The following is a 16,077-nucleotide window of genomic DNA, read 5'->3' as shown; positions in this document are numbered from 1 at the left end:
AGCAGCCAGTGTGAAGCATCACTTTCTCGAGATTGTATGAATCTTGTATGCCCAGTTGCCACGCCGAATCAAAGACGCGTCACACTCATGGATACCAGGATACCTAGCTCTGTCGCCTTAAGTTCCCGTTGATAGCAGCACCGGATGCGGAAAGGTCCTGGCGATGGATCGCTATTGACCCACAAACGTCGTGTCAATGGGATGCTGCCGCCTCCCGCCATTTTCTTTCAGACTCCCGCTGAACATGTGTACGTGCTGATGGCAAAAGACGCCTCATGTGGTGATTGGGTAGGGTCAGTCACAAGAATGAAGCAGGGATATAGATACAGCTGGGTGTGGATCCATACCACATGCAAAGAATTGCAAGCGCGCGCGCTGGCTTGGAACGAGCAAGATGGGGTACCCACTTGCAATCAGCCTCCTCGTGTGTACCTGATTTGCAGGCACCAGGAGATGGCACGAAGGACGACTTGGTGTCATTGATACGAAACAGGCTTTAGTCACAAGAGGGACGCCGGTCTTGTTGTCGGAGAAGAAGGACGTATCACGACGTGCATCAGGCCAAAGGGGTCGGAATATGCTATTCTGGGGCCATTTTTTCTCACCTGTGACAGGCTTTTCGGTGTCTCAATAGAGTCCATGAATGCGCCACATGGAGGTTTGGGGGCTGGTCAATGACTTGAAAAGTGAGGCCGCTAGGTTCACGAAGATTGCTGCAGAATGCCGATCATACTGCCAACAGAGCATACCGGCAACGGGACGAGGATGCATCCGTTGCGGAACAAAAAGGAAAACAAGAAGATTCCAATGATGAGGCGTAGTATGAAGAGTGGGATATGAGGGATTTTTAGTTGGTACTGTGCTGGCTGAAGAGTAGTCAGCTGGGGGTCGTGTGTGGTGTCAAGGGAAATGACATGCGGATACGGACTGACGTAAAAAGGAAGATGTAGGAAGAGAAGAAGCCTTTGTTTTTGTTTGTACATTTGATTTCCTCTCTGCTAGTGGGAGATAGATGGTACGAGGGGAGATTGAAAGGTGAGATTGCAATGTCCGGCCCGGTTTCGATACAAGACTCTGCCAAAACCCCTCGGACACTTTTCACTGTCGTTTGTTTCTTGTCGTCCTGGCCTCTTGGATTCATACCTCTAAGTGTTTCTTTCTCCACCGGGCTTGAGCGGCATCGATATTACTTTGACGTCCTTCATTTCCCAAGTGACGAACGAGGGCACGAGACCACAATGAAGACAACATGTTGCCCTTTGGAAGACTTCAGAGACGCGCAATCTATGCGACACGCAGGTGATGCTACCGTCGCATGCAAAGGTAACATTTTGAGGCCCAAGAGGGGTTGTGTGTAGATAGATGGACAGCTGTCGTGTATGCTTTTAACGTATCTTTTCTTGCACAGGGCGCAATGACGCGTCAACAGGGAATAGGGTCAAGCATGTAGTCTCTTTTGCATCTGCTACGTTGCTTACGATGGTGATGTTGAGCTGTTGGACTGGAGCTGCGACGGTGAGACATGGGCGTGAGTTTGGTTGAATACGGGTAAATGATGGCCTAAGGATCAAAGTTGGACATGAGTCGAGAATACAGTTTGTGGGCTATTTTCAGCCGTTCGAGTGGGTCAAATGGCGGGGGGAAGGAGGATAGAGTTTTGTACGACGAAAAGGAAACATGGAAAGTTGGTGGAGATGGATCTGAAGCGACGACAAGCCACGGGCGGAGACGAATGGTAGTATGTATAGTATAGTCGCGACAGCAGGTGCACAAAAACGGCATTAATGTAGTTGGGAAGAAGCATGTTTAGGCAAAAAAGGGGTGCTTGTGCATAATGGACGAAGTATTGGAAAGCAAGCGCAAGAGAACAGGCTATTGAAAAAAAAAGCCGAATGGGGAGTGGGCAAAGAATGCTTGCAGAGTGATTAACAGGTACCTGGGCCTATAAGATGGCTGCAAGGTTGAAGATGAAAAGAGTGGATGGCAGGCATGCCGAGGGCCAAAGAGGGAGGTGAGATGCGGCGGTCTCGACCGGTTGGGATCGGCAGCAACGAGGAAAAAGCCAAAGGGGCGTGGCCAAGGGGCGTGGCCCATGATGATATACGCAGTGCCATGTCTCTGCGAATGGACACAGTAAGACGCGGAGGCGGAACAAGGTGGCGCGTCGTCGTCGGCTTGTGGCGCGGCTGAGGCAAAGGAAATGAAAGGATGCGGATACGGGCTCGCTCCACAGAGGCGGACAACGACAGGCTTACAGCTTGTTTCGCAGCCAATGTTTGACAGGGTGAGCCAGGCAGCGGACGGATGCAGATGGCAGACAGACGGGCTCCAGCCACCAGGGCCGTGGTGTTGAGGAGCGCGGCAGTCGGGGAGTCGAGGGTGTTGAGGACACGGCGTGCCAGTGGCTTGCCGCAACAGAGGGGGGGCATTGGCGTGATAGGAGGACATGTGTACATTGGACTGAAGACATTGCTCCTGTGGCATCGAGGCCAGAATCTAGACGCGCAGTCTGACGAGGGCAGGGCCAATCAAGCGGTTGGCTGCGTTCGCGGCCGCTGGCACGGCTGGGCCTGCGATCAATAACAGTAGATTGGGCCGAGGCCGCTTGACCACCAACGGCCGGGTGGTGGTGAGGAGAGGCAGTTGGCCCGCAGCTGCTGCCCCGGCGCTTTCACCAGCACCCGTTGCCTACACTACATATATCACAACTGCTAGCCCACGCCTGATCGCCGCCTGTCTGCCGACGGCTTGCTACACCATCGCCGACAAGACTGCCTCGCAAGAGCATAGACGAGTCCCCCGGTCGACTTTGACGCTGTCCCACGGCCGGGCACGCTGCAGCCTCTGGCCCTCGCCCAACGAGACGAAACACGCGCGGCCCTCTCGGCCCTTGCCCACCCCCATACTTCCCTTCGCTCATCTTACAAGCCCGCCGCTGCGCACCCGCCGCCCACGGCCCTGCCTCTTTGTCTCCTCCTCCACCCAAACCACCCGCCCGTACGTCGCCGCCGCCCTTCTTTGCTGCGCGACTGTCCGCCCGCCTTTGTTCGCCGTCACTCGTTATTTGTCTTCTTGTCCGCCTTCTGCGCGCCGCCCTCTTTTGCTCGCCACCCGGCGCCGAACCCTCCTTCACAACCACCACCCACTCGCCCGCCGTTATTTCCGCCTCGAGCCCTGACTTGCCCGTAACCAGCCACCGCTGCACCCCGACCCGGGCGTCCCCACGTTGCCTTTTCTTCTTCTCCTTGCCGTACTTGTTGTTGTTGTTGTTCTTCTTCTTCTTCGTCATCGTCGCCTTCACCATCGCCATCATCAGGGTCCGCTGATCCCCTAACCGCCCACCATGTCTATCCGTGCGCTTCGAGGTACCATCCGCACCCGCCAGACGATCCCACATGGCCGCATACTAACCTGCTGCCAGACGCCGAAAACGTCTTTCGGATAGAGAAGCGATGCAAGCTGTGCGAGCAAGCACCGCTGTCCTGCGAGGGCATCCAGTGCCCGGCCAACCAGGTCTGTGTCCAGAACTCGCGAACATGCGACGAGTGCGCCTCGGTCAACTGCCAGGTCGACCCTACCTTTGCTCCACCTGAGCCCAGCAAACCAAACGTCGGCGCCATCGCCGGCGGTGTCATTGGAGGTATCCTAGCCGTCGCCATTCTCACATTCGTAGTCTGGAAGTACTGCCTCAAGGGCAAGAGGAGGCCCATTTCTTACCAGCCCGAATGGAACAATGTCGACGTTGTCGAGCAAGAAAAGGACAACGACTTCGAGTCACGCCGCAGTGCCCGCGCATCCACACACACCGTCGCCTCCATGGCCTCGTCCGTCCTCACTCGCGCCTCAAACATTATCCAAATCGCTTACATTCCCGGCGTCACCAACCGCTCGGGCAACCCCGGATCTCCCGACCTGCTGGTTCCTCCCGTCCCTCCGATCCCCTCCATGTCGCCTTCGTCGGGCAAGAGCAGCCCCTACGCCTCTGCCGACCAGCACTTCTTCGTCCCCGACTTCCGCGACTCCATGATGTCTTCTAGCACGGCCGGCCGCACCAGCATTGCACCGAGCCTTGCGCAACGAGGCAGCGTCGCTTCGACCATGTACCGCCAGAACGCCATTGTCTCCCCACTTCCGGCTCAGACCATTGTGCGTGGCAAGGCCGCCGTTGTTAGTGTAAAGTCGACGGGATCAAGCAGCCCTGGAGAAACACCCACCCAGACACCACCAGTGCCCTCGATCGACCCCAAGCACTCTCTCAAGCCTATTCGCATCCAAATGCCTGGTATCAGCCCAGCAAACTCTGTCCGTAGCACCGCCCAGCTCGGCCCGGTCAAGGCCCTCCATATCACCAAGAAGAAGAGCTCCGAGACCACCCCACCAAAGAGCTCAAGCTCAACCACGGATACCGAACGAACCCTAGTCAACACACCTGAACGTCGCGCCTCGGCCGGACGACCTCTCACTGCCAACTCCACGCTCTCATCCGACGATGGCAGGGAACACTCGCGCGCACGCAGGGGAAGCCTGGCATCGGACACTGAAGACGACGACGAGGACGACCACACACGCGCACACCAGACCCTTCTAGGTCAACCAGCCAACCGTGATTCCGATGTCACCGAATTCCAAGACACAACACCCCACATGGACAACAGCCCCTTTTCCGACAACTCATCGCTCGATAATGCACGACCCATGATGTCTCAACGCATCACATCATACGACCCGTCGTCTGGCCTCCGCACCCCAATGACACCCATTGTCGAAGAGTCATCGGCTTCAAAGCGAGGCAGTACAATCTCCAACCGAAGAGATACCAGTCCATTTTCAGACACCAACCGAAGTGAACTGTAATCGGAAGCTTTTTTATTTCGATTCTTTTTTTTTCACAATCGGAGGGGAACTTGATGTTACTGGTCGACATTGAACCCAGCAAGGCTGGGCCGAGCGAAAAAACATCTCTCTTCTTGTCCTAGTGTTTTTTGGGGTTGTTTTTCATTCTACGAAAATCAAATGGTCTCTGGGGAATTATGTGTATGGACCGAGGTCTGGCAATCTCGGATGCCATTATTTCGCGCGCGCGCTCTCTCTCTCCCTTCATCCTGTCTTGGATACCCTCTTCTTCATTTTTTTTTTGCACGCGCTCCCTCCATTTTATCTAGACATGTGCCTCAGTGTGCGTGTGTCTCTCTCCAAACCTTTTTCCCCCGCGTTCATTGATATCCCAAGGATCTTTTGCTATTTGCTTCTTTTTTTTGTCTCTTCCTCTCGGAAGATCATGATCTCTTCTTTTTTTTTTCTTCTCTTTCTCTTGTCCATACTTGACGTCTAGCGCCCGACGTACGTTTTCCTTTTTTTATATATTTTCTATATGTATCTACGAGGAAGGGGGAGAGGAGAAGGGGATGGACTCTCTGTTGTGAATTGAAGTTGTTGAAGTGTATGTAAAGAGGAAGTGGGTGAGAGGAATCAAGGGACGGAAAGCGTAGTAGTAGCTGGAGATATAGAAATAAGCCGTATTAGCACAAAAAAAGGCCAAGATTCGAGGAGAAGAGATTGAGCATGAAAAAGCCTTTTTTTCTCCCCCTCTCTCCTTGTCTTCTCCTTGCTTGTATGTTAGAAATGCAGTAGTAGTAGTGTTGATATATTATCAATTCCTCTTCCCCTTCCCTATGCTGATCTCTTTTTTTTTTGTCTTGAAAATCATACATATATCTCCTTCTCCCTTATTCACATACCCATGTGTATGCAACACATACACCCCCCCCCCCCTTCTCTCTTCGCATTAATCCCCAACATGGCACATTTTCCAACTATTCAACTTCCCCGATACGTCGTATACCCAAACGGCCCCAACAGCACCGGGACATGATAATGCTCGGCCTTGGCGCCCTCCCTCACCACAAACTTGACCTCGACCTCTGGAAAAAACGTCGCTATGCCCTTGTCCCCGAAATAGGCCTCCGTGTCAAACGTCAATCCGTACCGCTGGTCGCCCTCTGCTTGCGCAAACGCTTCGGCGAGGGTTGTCGACGAGAAGGGTGTGCTGGGTGTCCAGGCGGTTACGCGGCCGTCGGTGTTTGTTGTTGCGGTGAAGGTGAGGGTGGTGGTGGTGGAAGAAGAGGAGGAAGAGGGGTATAGAGTCAGTGTTACGGGGATGTTGGCAGCGGGGCGGCCGATGGTTGTGTCGAGGACGTGGCATGTGATTGGGGGTTTTGCGGGAGTGGTGGTGGTCATTGTGGGTTTTGTTGTTGTGGTGGTGGTGGTGGTGTTGCTGGAGGGTGGGGTTGGGGCGGAGAGGTGCGAGAGGAGGGAAGTTAGGCGTGGGGTGGAGGGAGTTGGCATTCGCTGGTGAGGATTCCGCAGAGGCGAGTTGGAGTGAGGAGAGGTGCAGCGGTGCAGCGGTGGGTCGAGGGAAGTGGTGCTGGTTTTGGGTTGTGAGGGAAGGTGGGTTGTTGTATACGATACCCCTCCAGCCCACCCCTTCGGAGCTCCCCGGTGCTAGGCAGGTACCGATACTACTACGAATATGGTATATTGTTGCATTCTGTGTCGTTTTCACGGCTGCAATTGGCAAGGGGAGCCACGCGAATGGATGAACTCGCCTTGATTTTATCTTTTTTCAATCGGCGTGAGAGACTGGAGAATTGTGCGGTGCACATGTGGTACCCTAACTTCATATCTCGTGCTATTCGCAAACAGAATATGTATGTGACGTGAAGGTATCGATGATCAACATCTTCTTCATGTTTTTGGCATATAAGGAGCGTTGGAAAGAATTGATGATTATGTACAGAGGGAGTCAAAAAGCACTACGTCAGCGTGTAGTTTTGTTTGGTGTGTAGACTTGACATCATGGTTATGTGGGAAAGAGCGACTCGAGGTTTACACCTATTCACACTACATGCCTCTTGTCAATATTCAGGAAAGACATGGAAATGTATGCAAGTGCGACGAATTACTGCATGATTGGATAAACAACAGCTTACGCAGAGATGAGCACGCGTGTTATGATTTGACAAAATTTCAAGTCAACCGTCGCACAATCATCGGCTACTATCACTCTTAAAATTCTGCACTCCTCAATTATGCTCTAAATCTAATCATTTTCATTATAGCTACAATGAGCGCAGTCCTATACACTACCCACACAATGCCATGCTCGTTTCTCATGAAGCATTCGGACACGCACCTTCACCATGTCCTCGGGTGCCACAAAAGCGAGTCATGACGTGCAAATGATCAGACGTGACAGACAATGTTTGTTTGTCTCATCTTAGTGGTACACTAAAAGGTATCGTCGATTGACAAACAACTCAGCTGAACTCGAGACAGTTTGACTGCAAGTAGGTTTTTTTCTCTCCTAGACCATGCTGGGAAAGGGGGGTTAGGTGTGATAGTGATGGATTCATGGCTAGATCACCTTGTCAACACGGGACCGTGGTTGTGGGATAATTGCAGTGCGACGTAATCTCCGTCTCATGGGTCTCTTCGCATACTTGGAAGACAGGGTATCGCACCGTTGCCCGATATCAACATACTACATGCATGCATCTTTTGGGCCAGTGAGAACAAGTTCAGCCGCGGACTTGCCAACAGCAGAAAACATGTCGTTGTCTACACCTACGGCATGTCGCCCTGAATCAGAGGTATGGTTGGCTGGCAGTAGTGGCCGTATTGACGGGAAAAAAACACCGTGCAGCAAAGTTAAATTGTCAGCAAAGCTGGAAATAGAATCGATGGTTTCCGATCACTTGTAGACCGAGTGCATATGATTCAGGCAGGTTAGAGAAGGTGGTGTGTAGCCGAGAAAAAACAAGCATGGCGCAAGAGTTGTTGTATGTGCGATTTGGAGAAACTGCCAGAGTGACGCAATGATGAAAGCAGGTCGACAAGGGACGTGGTTTTCATATTTGCTTTGCACGGACGCACTGCAGGTATTAGCTGCGGTCCATGCCTCGAGTGCTTTGTTGATTGCCAGAGCAGTCGAGAGTACTCAGCAAAAGGAATGCGAGTCCGGGGAAGCGGCAAGCCACCTATTGCTTTGATATGCACCGGTTTACGCCTTGGTTAGCGAACTAGCAGGGACACGATGGTTAGCTCGGGTGCGCGCATCAAAGACAGGCCCCCCTGAGCAGAAGGGGGCAGGCCCTGGTAGCAGATGGAGCGTCTGGCCGTGTCGCTGAAGGGGAGAGGGCAGTGACTTGGCGATGGTTGGGATCGCGATGGACATGGGAAAAAACAAGGCCATCCGGTCGAGGGGGGCAGGTGATTGGCAGGGCAGCGGCGAGGCCCGCGGAGAGGATGCTCTGGCATGCCTGGAGCCGATACAAAGGAGAGGGAAGCGTGGATCGACGAAACATGGGTGAATCGAGGTCTGGAACGGGACCGGCATATGGCAGAAAGGGAGCCGTTGGCCGTTATAGCGGGCCCAGCAGCTTCACTGGCGGTGGCAGCAGCATGACGTGTGAGGGTTAGTGGTGGTAGTGGTAGTGGTAGTGGTAGGAGTGGTAGTGGTAGGAGTGGTAGTGGTAGGAGTGGTGGTGGTGGTGGTCAAGGGGGTGGGTGTCCTGGTGGGGTTGAGTCAAGGCGTGTGTGCATGTGTATAGCACGAGGGAGGAGGATGGCGGGCGTGATATGTAGCGACATTGGGCAAGCAGTGTCGGCGTGCGGACAGTGGGAGTCGCAGGTAATATCGCATGGCGGCGTCGAGTCGGCAGCGCAGTGCGATTGCACTCTCGTGGCCGGGCGGCCAAAAGGGGGCTGGATCGGCGGGCGTGTGGGCGGAGGTGGGGCGTGGCCGGGCGTGATTGGCGGGCAGGCGACGAGGGCGGCAGTGTTTGATTACGAACCAGGAAATCACGTTATGTGCTTGGCGCTGGCTGCGTCACTCCCAGAAATTGCTCGCTCGTCCTGTCCTCTGACCTCATCGCGAACGCCTCACTGTCATCGTCACCACACGCACAATCCCCGTCCACCCGCCCGAATTTGAGCCTCATCGAGGTTCCAGCATCACGACCAGCACGCGCAAACCACAGCTCCGCAGCGCGGTGCAGTTGCCCAAGCCCAGCACCAAGCCCAGCGCCATCGCTGCTTCGCTACGCCCTGCTGCCACGGCCACCCAGCGTCGCCCCAGGGGCTTGACGTCACTACTGAAATTCGTCTGCCAGCATCTCAACCAGCTCTGCCACCACCTCGCCCACGTTCCACAGTATCGACTCTGTCCGATTCAGACGGCCCTACCCCGCATTGGCCGCCCGTCCTGTTCGCACTGCTGAGGTACGTAGTTGCGTCGCCCACGTCGCTGTTGTTGTTCTCGCGCCCGACTTTGCCACGTTCCCACCGCCTGCCACTGCCCCGGACCGCCGCCCATCCTCTCTTCGGTCTGCAACCACGTCTGTCGCGTCGTCGACTCCCAACCACCAGAGGCGCATGCGCTGACCCCTTTGACCGTGCTGTAGAAAGCGCAGCCCAAGCAGTTGTTTCAATCGCCAGCCAGAGCGCGCGCGCGGCCCTTGAAGCTGCCACCGACACGTCGCGTTGCCCCCGGCAAAAGTGCAAATAAGACGAGACAAGAGACGAGGCCTGAAAGCACCACCAGGCGATCGCCCTCGGTATCCCCGCTACGTCACCACCCCAAACTATGGCAGCTGCATCCCAGACTGCCCGAACCTCGTCCCCGTCCTCCAACATGTCTTCCCCCAAAGACAGCAAAAATAGTCTCACTGTCGTGACAAAGTCTGAAGGTGTGTAGCCTGACCTCCTCCTGCCCCCTTGTCTTCACCCCGTACTGCCCAACCTCACCGCCGCCTCGTGTTGCATTGCTGCTGCCCCCATGTACTGTGTGTTGCGCCCATGCATTGTCGTCACCCTCACCTTTCCCGCCGCCCATTGCATCATCGCCATCTCGTGCAAGCCTTACTAACCTTGGTCCTGTAACAGAGCCTGTGGCGTCAGAGTCATCTCCCAAAGCACAGCGTAAGTAGTCCTCCCATTGATGCCCCCTCCCCCCTCTTGTCCCCTTGGACCTGCTGCTGCGTGCAGCCCTTGTTGCCATCAACGCAGCATGCTGACCTGCCCCCAGCTGCTACCACGGAAGCAGTCAGCTCTACCGACACAAAGCCCACGACATCCAATGCCCAGCCATTGGCTCCTCCACCAAAACCAGCGCCCACAACCACTGGCGACACGCCTGATTACTTCAACACGGTACACAACCCCTTCTCGCTTGAGCCCAACGTCTTCGAGCAGTCCTTTGGAGGCGATTCTGGAAACCTACAGACTCCCGGAGGCCGGCCTATTCTCCCCCCAGTCGCCAACATTACGTCACCTTCACCCCTTCCTGGTATTACACCTGGGTGGCAGGGCTTGCGTGCCGGTCCTTTGAGCCCTGCTATGCTCAGCGGTCCAACTGGACAAACTGATTACTTTAGCGAGTCGTTCCGAGGCTTCCCGACACCAAACGAGTCCTCTCTTCGTACTGGTCTCACACCTGGTGGCGGTGGTTCTATGTTCCCAGCCCCCAGCCCTAACACACAAGCTATTTTCAATCTTCAGAGCGCTGGCGTCACACCTGGAACTGCCGATTTCCAACAGTCTGCTTTGCGTGCTGCTGCCCAACACCAGGCTAACAACAGCAACGCTAACAAGGCAACGTCCAACGCCCCTACATCCCAGCCCGAAGCCGCACCTGCTGTAATGGATCGCCAAACCAACAACTACCAACAGGCACAACCGCCCCAACAGCGCGCTCACAATGAACCTTACCCCAACCATGACGTCAGTAGCGCGGCTAACGACCTATTGTCTTTTGCTAGTCAGAATGGTGCTGCCCGTAACAACCAACAGCCCTACTCGATGGCGCCTCAGCAGCAGTCCATGAATGCTGGCCATATGCCTGTTCAACCCGTCAATGCCAACCACAGCCGTCGTGACACCAAGGGCTCTATTAACAGCGTTCAATCTGCAGAGACTGGAGACTTCTCAGAGAGCGGCCAGAGTGAGCAAGCCAAGACCGGCACACGGTCACGCGCGAAGAAGGGTGCCGCTAATGGCAAACAAGCTGCCGGTAACAAGCGAAAGGCTGAGGACGGCCCCAAGAACTCGAGAAAGAAGAGCAACGCCAACCAGGGCATGGGTGACGACATGGAGGATGGCGACTCCGACGATGAGAACAACAACATCAAGGAGGAGGAGTACGACAGCAAGGGCCGCAAGATGACCGACGAGGAGAAGCGCAAGAACTTCCTCGAGCGTAACAGGTATGTAACATATCTTCTGCTTCCACGTCACGTTACTTACCTAAATCAGGGTTGCTGCCCTCAAGTGTCGACAACGTAAGAAGCAGTGGCTCGCCAACCTCCAGGCCAAGGTTGAGCTTTTTAGTACGGAGAATGACGCCCTCTCTGCTACTGTCACCCAGCTTCGCGAGGAGATTGTCAATCTCAAGACACTTCTCCTTGCTCACAAGGACTGCCCAGTGTCGCAGGCCCAAGGTCTACACGGCGCTGCCATGAACAACTTCCTGGGAAGTGACATTAACCACCAAAACCCATATGGCATCGCTCAAATGCAGCCTAATGGTGTCCATATGATGCCCATGCAACAAGGCCAGATGATGAACCGGTTCGTATACCCACCCAATCGAAACACCTCACCCCACCAAGAAGACACCGCTCGTTACCCCTCCAATTACTGAGATTGTCGCTCACCTAGGTTCAGATAATTGGGAGTGAAAACGCTGTCATCATTATCGTGTAGCCCACGCACCACTGGCAGCCTCGACGACCCACTACCCTCCACCTCTTACAACTTTGTAATCTCCGCACCTTCTCCTTCCTCTCCTTCTCTCTCGGACGCATCGACGTCACTCTCAGCAATGCATACACTGGCGCTCGGCGTTGTGTCATTGTGTAAACATCCTGTTGACATCCAGGAACTCTGCAATTTGGTCGCTCCCCACAATACACTACTAGATTGCATTCATTCCTTCTCGGGCCGGACACTTGGAACGGCAAAGGAACTCCCCCCGGGGCTGGCCAATTGCTCAATGTGATTACGAAACTTGTCGTCTACGACGTCGGATGATGACGACTTGTTCTTCGATATTCCCTTTAGTAAACTGTCTATTGGTGGGGTGTATATATGGTTGACGTTTGGGTTCATCATTTCACTGGCGTTGTGCAGGCACTTATACAACGATTCCTTCTCTTATTCACTTGTAGCGCGCCAGTCTAGAGTTGCGCTCGGCGTTTTTTGGAGGGCATCTTCGTCGGCGACGACGTTTTGGGCTTCGAGCCTTCCTTTCTTTTTCCAGACGGGTGTGTGTTCTGGAGGAGCTTTTGAACCCGACACGATTGTTTTCTCGAGTCTACGGTTAACAATGGGGGTCCATGGCGCAGAGAATTGGGAAAAGGGAAAATATACACCAACCGATTTTGTATAACGGCAATGTTTTTGGTTGGTATTGAGCGGAGGAATGTGCATGTACGTATACGCGCAGACGTCAATGGCAAATGTTTATCTTGATGTGATTTTGTGTGAGATGGGGTGTCGTGGAGTGATGTGATGTGATGTTGGTTGCCAATGAATATTTTTCAGAGTGATTGTCAGGGTTGAGAGCAATTTCGCAATGTCATGTTCCATGCGTTGAGGGGACGAAAAGTCATGACTCACGTTGTTCCATTGTTAAATATCGCCAAACCTGAAATTTCATATGAAATTATAAAATATGATGCAGACATTTACTGAACCATGGTTCATTTACTCATACTGTAGCTTGTGCATTTGAGGGCGTTTGTTTCCAATCAGATGACCGACGAAGATCATCACCATCTTGAAGAGTAGCTTTATGGTTTCAAGTGGGGATTATCTATATTATACAGTTGTTTGCTAGCAGGATGGACTATTGGCAATAAGGAACTACTGACTGCAAAACCTCAGTCGAGATCTCTGACCCAGTCAAGCAATGCTTCGGCACCCTTTTCCCAGTCCACATGGTTTTGCAAATGGTGCGCCACTCCTTTCACGATTTCAAACTTCACACCATTGCAGTCTGCACTCTCGTCAATTGCGGTGTCAATAGAATCCTCAGACACGCCATCCAATTTCTTCAGTCTTACGCAATCGAGGAATGCTGTACGGTAGCGTTTTGCGGCATCAAGCAGAACAGACGGTGTACAGAGAACATCGAACTCGGCCGCAAGAACGAAAAGTCTCGATACAACACCGGTTTTCTTACCCGTACCTGATTTCGCTGGCTGTTTTGGCTTCCACCCAACGATAGATTGGATGACATCCGGGCCTGTGACGATTGGGAAAAGCGCTTGCATGGGCCAGAGCATAGACTCGTATGGGCTGAGCAGGCGCTCCAAAGCCTGTACAACCGGCCAAGGTGTCGATGCCGTAAAAAACGGATCCTTGACTTGCTTCGTGGTTGCAAGTAGATACCTAGAATGGAAGCAGCGGTAGACAAAATTCAGCGGTGCTGAACTGGCCCAGAACGCATAGCACGACCACCTATCTCCACATTAGCATCTCTCCACGCACCAAAGCATAACTAAACGAAACTGAAAAAAAAGGGGACAACATACGACCCAAACCCCGGCACAGCAGCAAACATACAAAACCCCTGCACCTTAATCAACCCCTTCCCCAGCACCCACTGACTCAACGCTCCCCCCGCTGAATGCGCGACCAACACCACCCTCACCCGCTCCTGCCCTCCCACCCTCCTCCTCCCCTCCATCTCCTCCACCGCCTCAACCCCCGCAACAAGATCCTCCGCCATCCTGCCGCGACTCGTAAAATACAGAGCCCAGAACCCCGGGTACCAACTCCCACCATGGCCCCGGTAACTCACCGCATAGCACGGGTAGCCCTGCGCGCTGAAGAATTGCATGTAGGGGATCCACACCGAGGCGCAACCGAAGCCGCCGTGGGCGAAGAAGAGAGGGGGTTTGGAGGTTGGTGGGGTGGTGGAGGAGGAGGAGGAGGAGGAGGAGGAGGAGGAGGAGGATTGGGGGAGTGCGGAGATGAGTTCGAGGGGGCCCGAGGGGGTGCGAATGTAGGTGCGGGTTAGGCCGTCTGGAAGGGGTGTTGGGGAGGGGGGATTCCGAGTTGGGGTTCGCCATTGGAGGGTGAAGGGACCGAAGGGCATGGTTTTTTTCTTTCTCTCTCTCTCTCTCTCTCTCTTTCTTTCTTTCTGGAGTTTGCTGATTGAAATTTATCTGGGCTGTTGCGAATATAATGGGGGAGTTTGGCTGAAAACGGATGGGTTGGATGTCGTTTGTGGGCTAACAGCTTATGGTTTAGGTGGGTTGTACTGAGAGTATGGGAAGAAAGCGCTATATGAGAGGGTGTTTTTTTGTAGCTTTGTACGAGATTCTGTAAATCTTTTTTCTTGGTTGCAAATGTGATGCTTCAGCAGATATGCTTGGTGTTGGTGATGAGCCCTTTTGAGTGGTATGGCTGCGCGGGGTCAGGCTTGTTCAGCCGCACCTCGTAAGTAGTAGTAGTGCAGGTCTGGGCGGGCTAAAAATATGGCAGGGGGATGTAACCGGTTGGTGAGCATAGCAATGGGCTACAGAATGTGTTGCAGTGTACAGTGAGTCATCTTGATGGTCATTCATTGATATCGGGGACTTGTGAATTTTGGGTGTGACAAAGATAAAAGAAAGAGGGGTTTAGGGTTGCAGGCGCGGGTGCTGTGCTGCTATAGTAATGTAGGGCTGCTTGTCATTTTCCTCTCTTCAAGTCTAACGTGCATCCATGGGTCACGCAAATACCCCCGTGCCGCAGGTATTCTACACATTCAATATCTTAGATGTTCCAATATAGCCTCTTTCGCTCTATAATCCTATATGCATATTCTCTAGACGTTTTCCTGTTTAATAACAGCTTGTGGCGAAAAAATACATAGTGATGAGCTGTGCTGTCGCTCGTGTATCTCTATCCGCTGGAAGCTGCATCACGTTTACACCTTAGTATTAGTAGTATAGCTTAAGGTACCACCTATATCGGGATGATAGGTGAATAGAATGATTATAGGAAAACATATCCCGAGACTTGTTTAGATGCTTAAACTTCAGAGAATATATTCTGGATTTTTCCGTGAATAAGACTTGATCTCGCGCCTTGACCGCTGAGTTTAGCGCGCTTATATTATATCTTGGCATACCGTATCGTACGGCGTCTATTCTTGAGCTAGCTTGATGGAATCGACGTGTGGCGGATGCTTCTTGAAGCATCGACGTTGGTTATGTGTGTACTATCTTTAGCACGAGCGCGTTCCGTTGTTTTGGTTGAGTAGTGCGGAGCTGCGCTGTGGCCTAAATAGCAGCACTCGCAATACCATAGTAAACATAGAGCTAGCTAGTTAAGTGCTAGCGTAAACTAACTCTATAGATGTGCCTACGGACTAGCCTTCACTCGTACAGACTAAAGAAGAGATTCCCTACTATACCTGCTACTACCGGAAGCGCAGACGACCTTCGATAAAGGAGAAGGCTTAAGACCAGCAATACCTTACTCTACCTAAGGAGAAAGCTCTTGTTGTTTTTATATTACGGATAGGTATATTCAGGACTCCTATACGTGTGAAGTACATACCTACACTTGCTTTTTACATCGCTAGCCGACGTGCCACGAAACGACCCTCCAAGCCACCGAAGAAGAATTGGCCTCAGGCCTTCCATCACCGCCACCCACAGCTTAAATCGAGGAGCAATAGGCTTATGCCGTGGGAGCGTCACGATAATAGCATATACGATAAGGTAGTACATTAGTTCGACGTGATTAGGGAGGAACTCTGCAGACTAGACGTCTTGCCAGAGAACGTCTATAATATAGATGAGATAGGCATCATACTTTCTATGCTTAGCTCTATTAAAGTCCTAGTAGGTAAAGGTGATAGAAGGGACTATAGAGGAACTGGCACAAAGCGGACGATGATAACTGCTATCGAATGCGTGTTAGCAAGCGGTGAGTATCTTAATCCGATAATCATCTAGCCTGCATCTACCTATAGGAGCAACTAGACGACGTACCTTACTCCTAGATAGTTCTATGCTCTTTCTA

At 52.9% G+C, this 16,077-nt stretch overlaps 4 protein-coding genes across 4 annotated transcripts; 2 read left to right on the top strand and 2 right to left on the bottom strand.

Moving 5' to 3' along the window:
• Window positions 1–3,343: 3,343 nt before the first annotated feature.
• Window positions 3,344–4,854, top strand: PSV08DRAFT_347962 (uncharacterized protein; the record flags this gene model as incomplete). Its single annotated transcript, XM_014224735.1, has 2 exons — window positions 3,344–3,365; window positions 3,422–4,854. The coding sequence occupies 2 exons, from the start codon at window positions 3,344–3,346 to the stop codon at window positions 4,852–4,854; spliced, it is 1,455 nt and encodes a 484-aa protein (XP_014080210.1).
• Window positions 4,855–5,768: 914 nt separating this feature from the next.
• Window positions 5,769–6,237, bottom strand: PSV08DRAFT_216757 (uncharacterized protein; the record flags this gene model as incomplete). Its single annotated transcript, XM_014224734.2, has 1 exon — window positions 5,769–6,237. The coding sequence occupies one exon, from the start codon at window positions 6,235–6,237 to the stop codon at window positions 5,818–5,820; it is 420 nt and encodes a 139-aa protein (XP_014080209.1). The 3' UTR covers window positions 5,769–5,817.
• A 3,406-nt stretch (window positions 6,238–9,643) lies between these two features.
• On the top strand, window positions 9,644–12,071 carry PSV08DRAFT_384951 (Aft1 HRA domain-containing protein; the record flags this gene model as incomplete). The annotated part of the gene is made up of 4 exons (XM_014224732.2): window positions 9,644–9,746; window positions 9,943–9,978; window positions 10,085–11,261; window positions 11,311–12,071. The coding sequence occupies 4 exons, from the start codon at window positions 9,644–9,646 to the stop codon at window positions 11,696–11,698; spliced, it is 1,704 nt and encodes a 567-aa protein (XP_014080207.1). The 3' UTR covers window positions 11,699–12,071.
• A 790-nt stretch (window positions 12,072–12,861) lies between these two features.
• On the bottom strand, window positions 12,862–14,158 carry PSV08DRAFT_216750 (Alpha/Beta hydrolase protein; the record flags this gene model as incomplete). The annotated part of the gene is made up of 2 exons (XM_014224731.2): window positions 12,862–13,518; window positions 13,593–14,158. 2 exons carry the CDS (start codon window positions 14,156–14,158, stop codon window positions 12,939–12,941), a joined length of 1,146 nt encoding a protein of 381 aa, XP_014080206.1. The 3' UTR covers window positions 12,862–12,938.
• Window positions 14,159–16,077: the final 1,919 nt, after the last annotated feature.

This window comes from Bipolaris maydis, assembly GCF_028858645.1.
Source record: "Bipolaris maydis strain C4 unplaced genomic scaffold PSV08scaffold_2, whole genome shotgun sequence".
Classification (NCBI taxonomy): domain Eukaryota; kingdom Fungi; phylum Ascomycota; class Dothideomycetes; order Pleosporales; family Pleosporaceae; genus Bipolaris; species Bipolaris maydis.
Note: the sequence above shows the minus strand (reverse complement) of the source record. Positions and strands in the feature narration are given on the sequence as shown.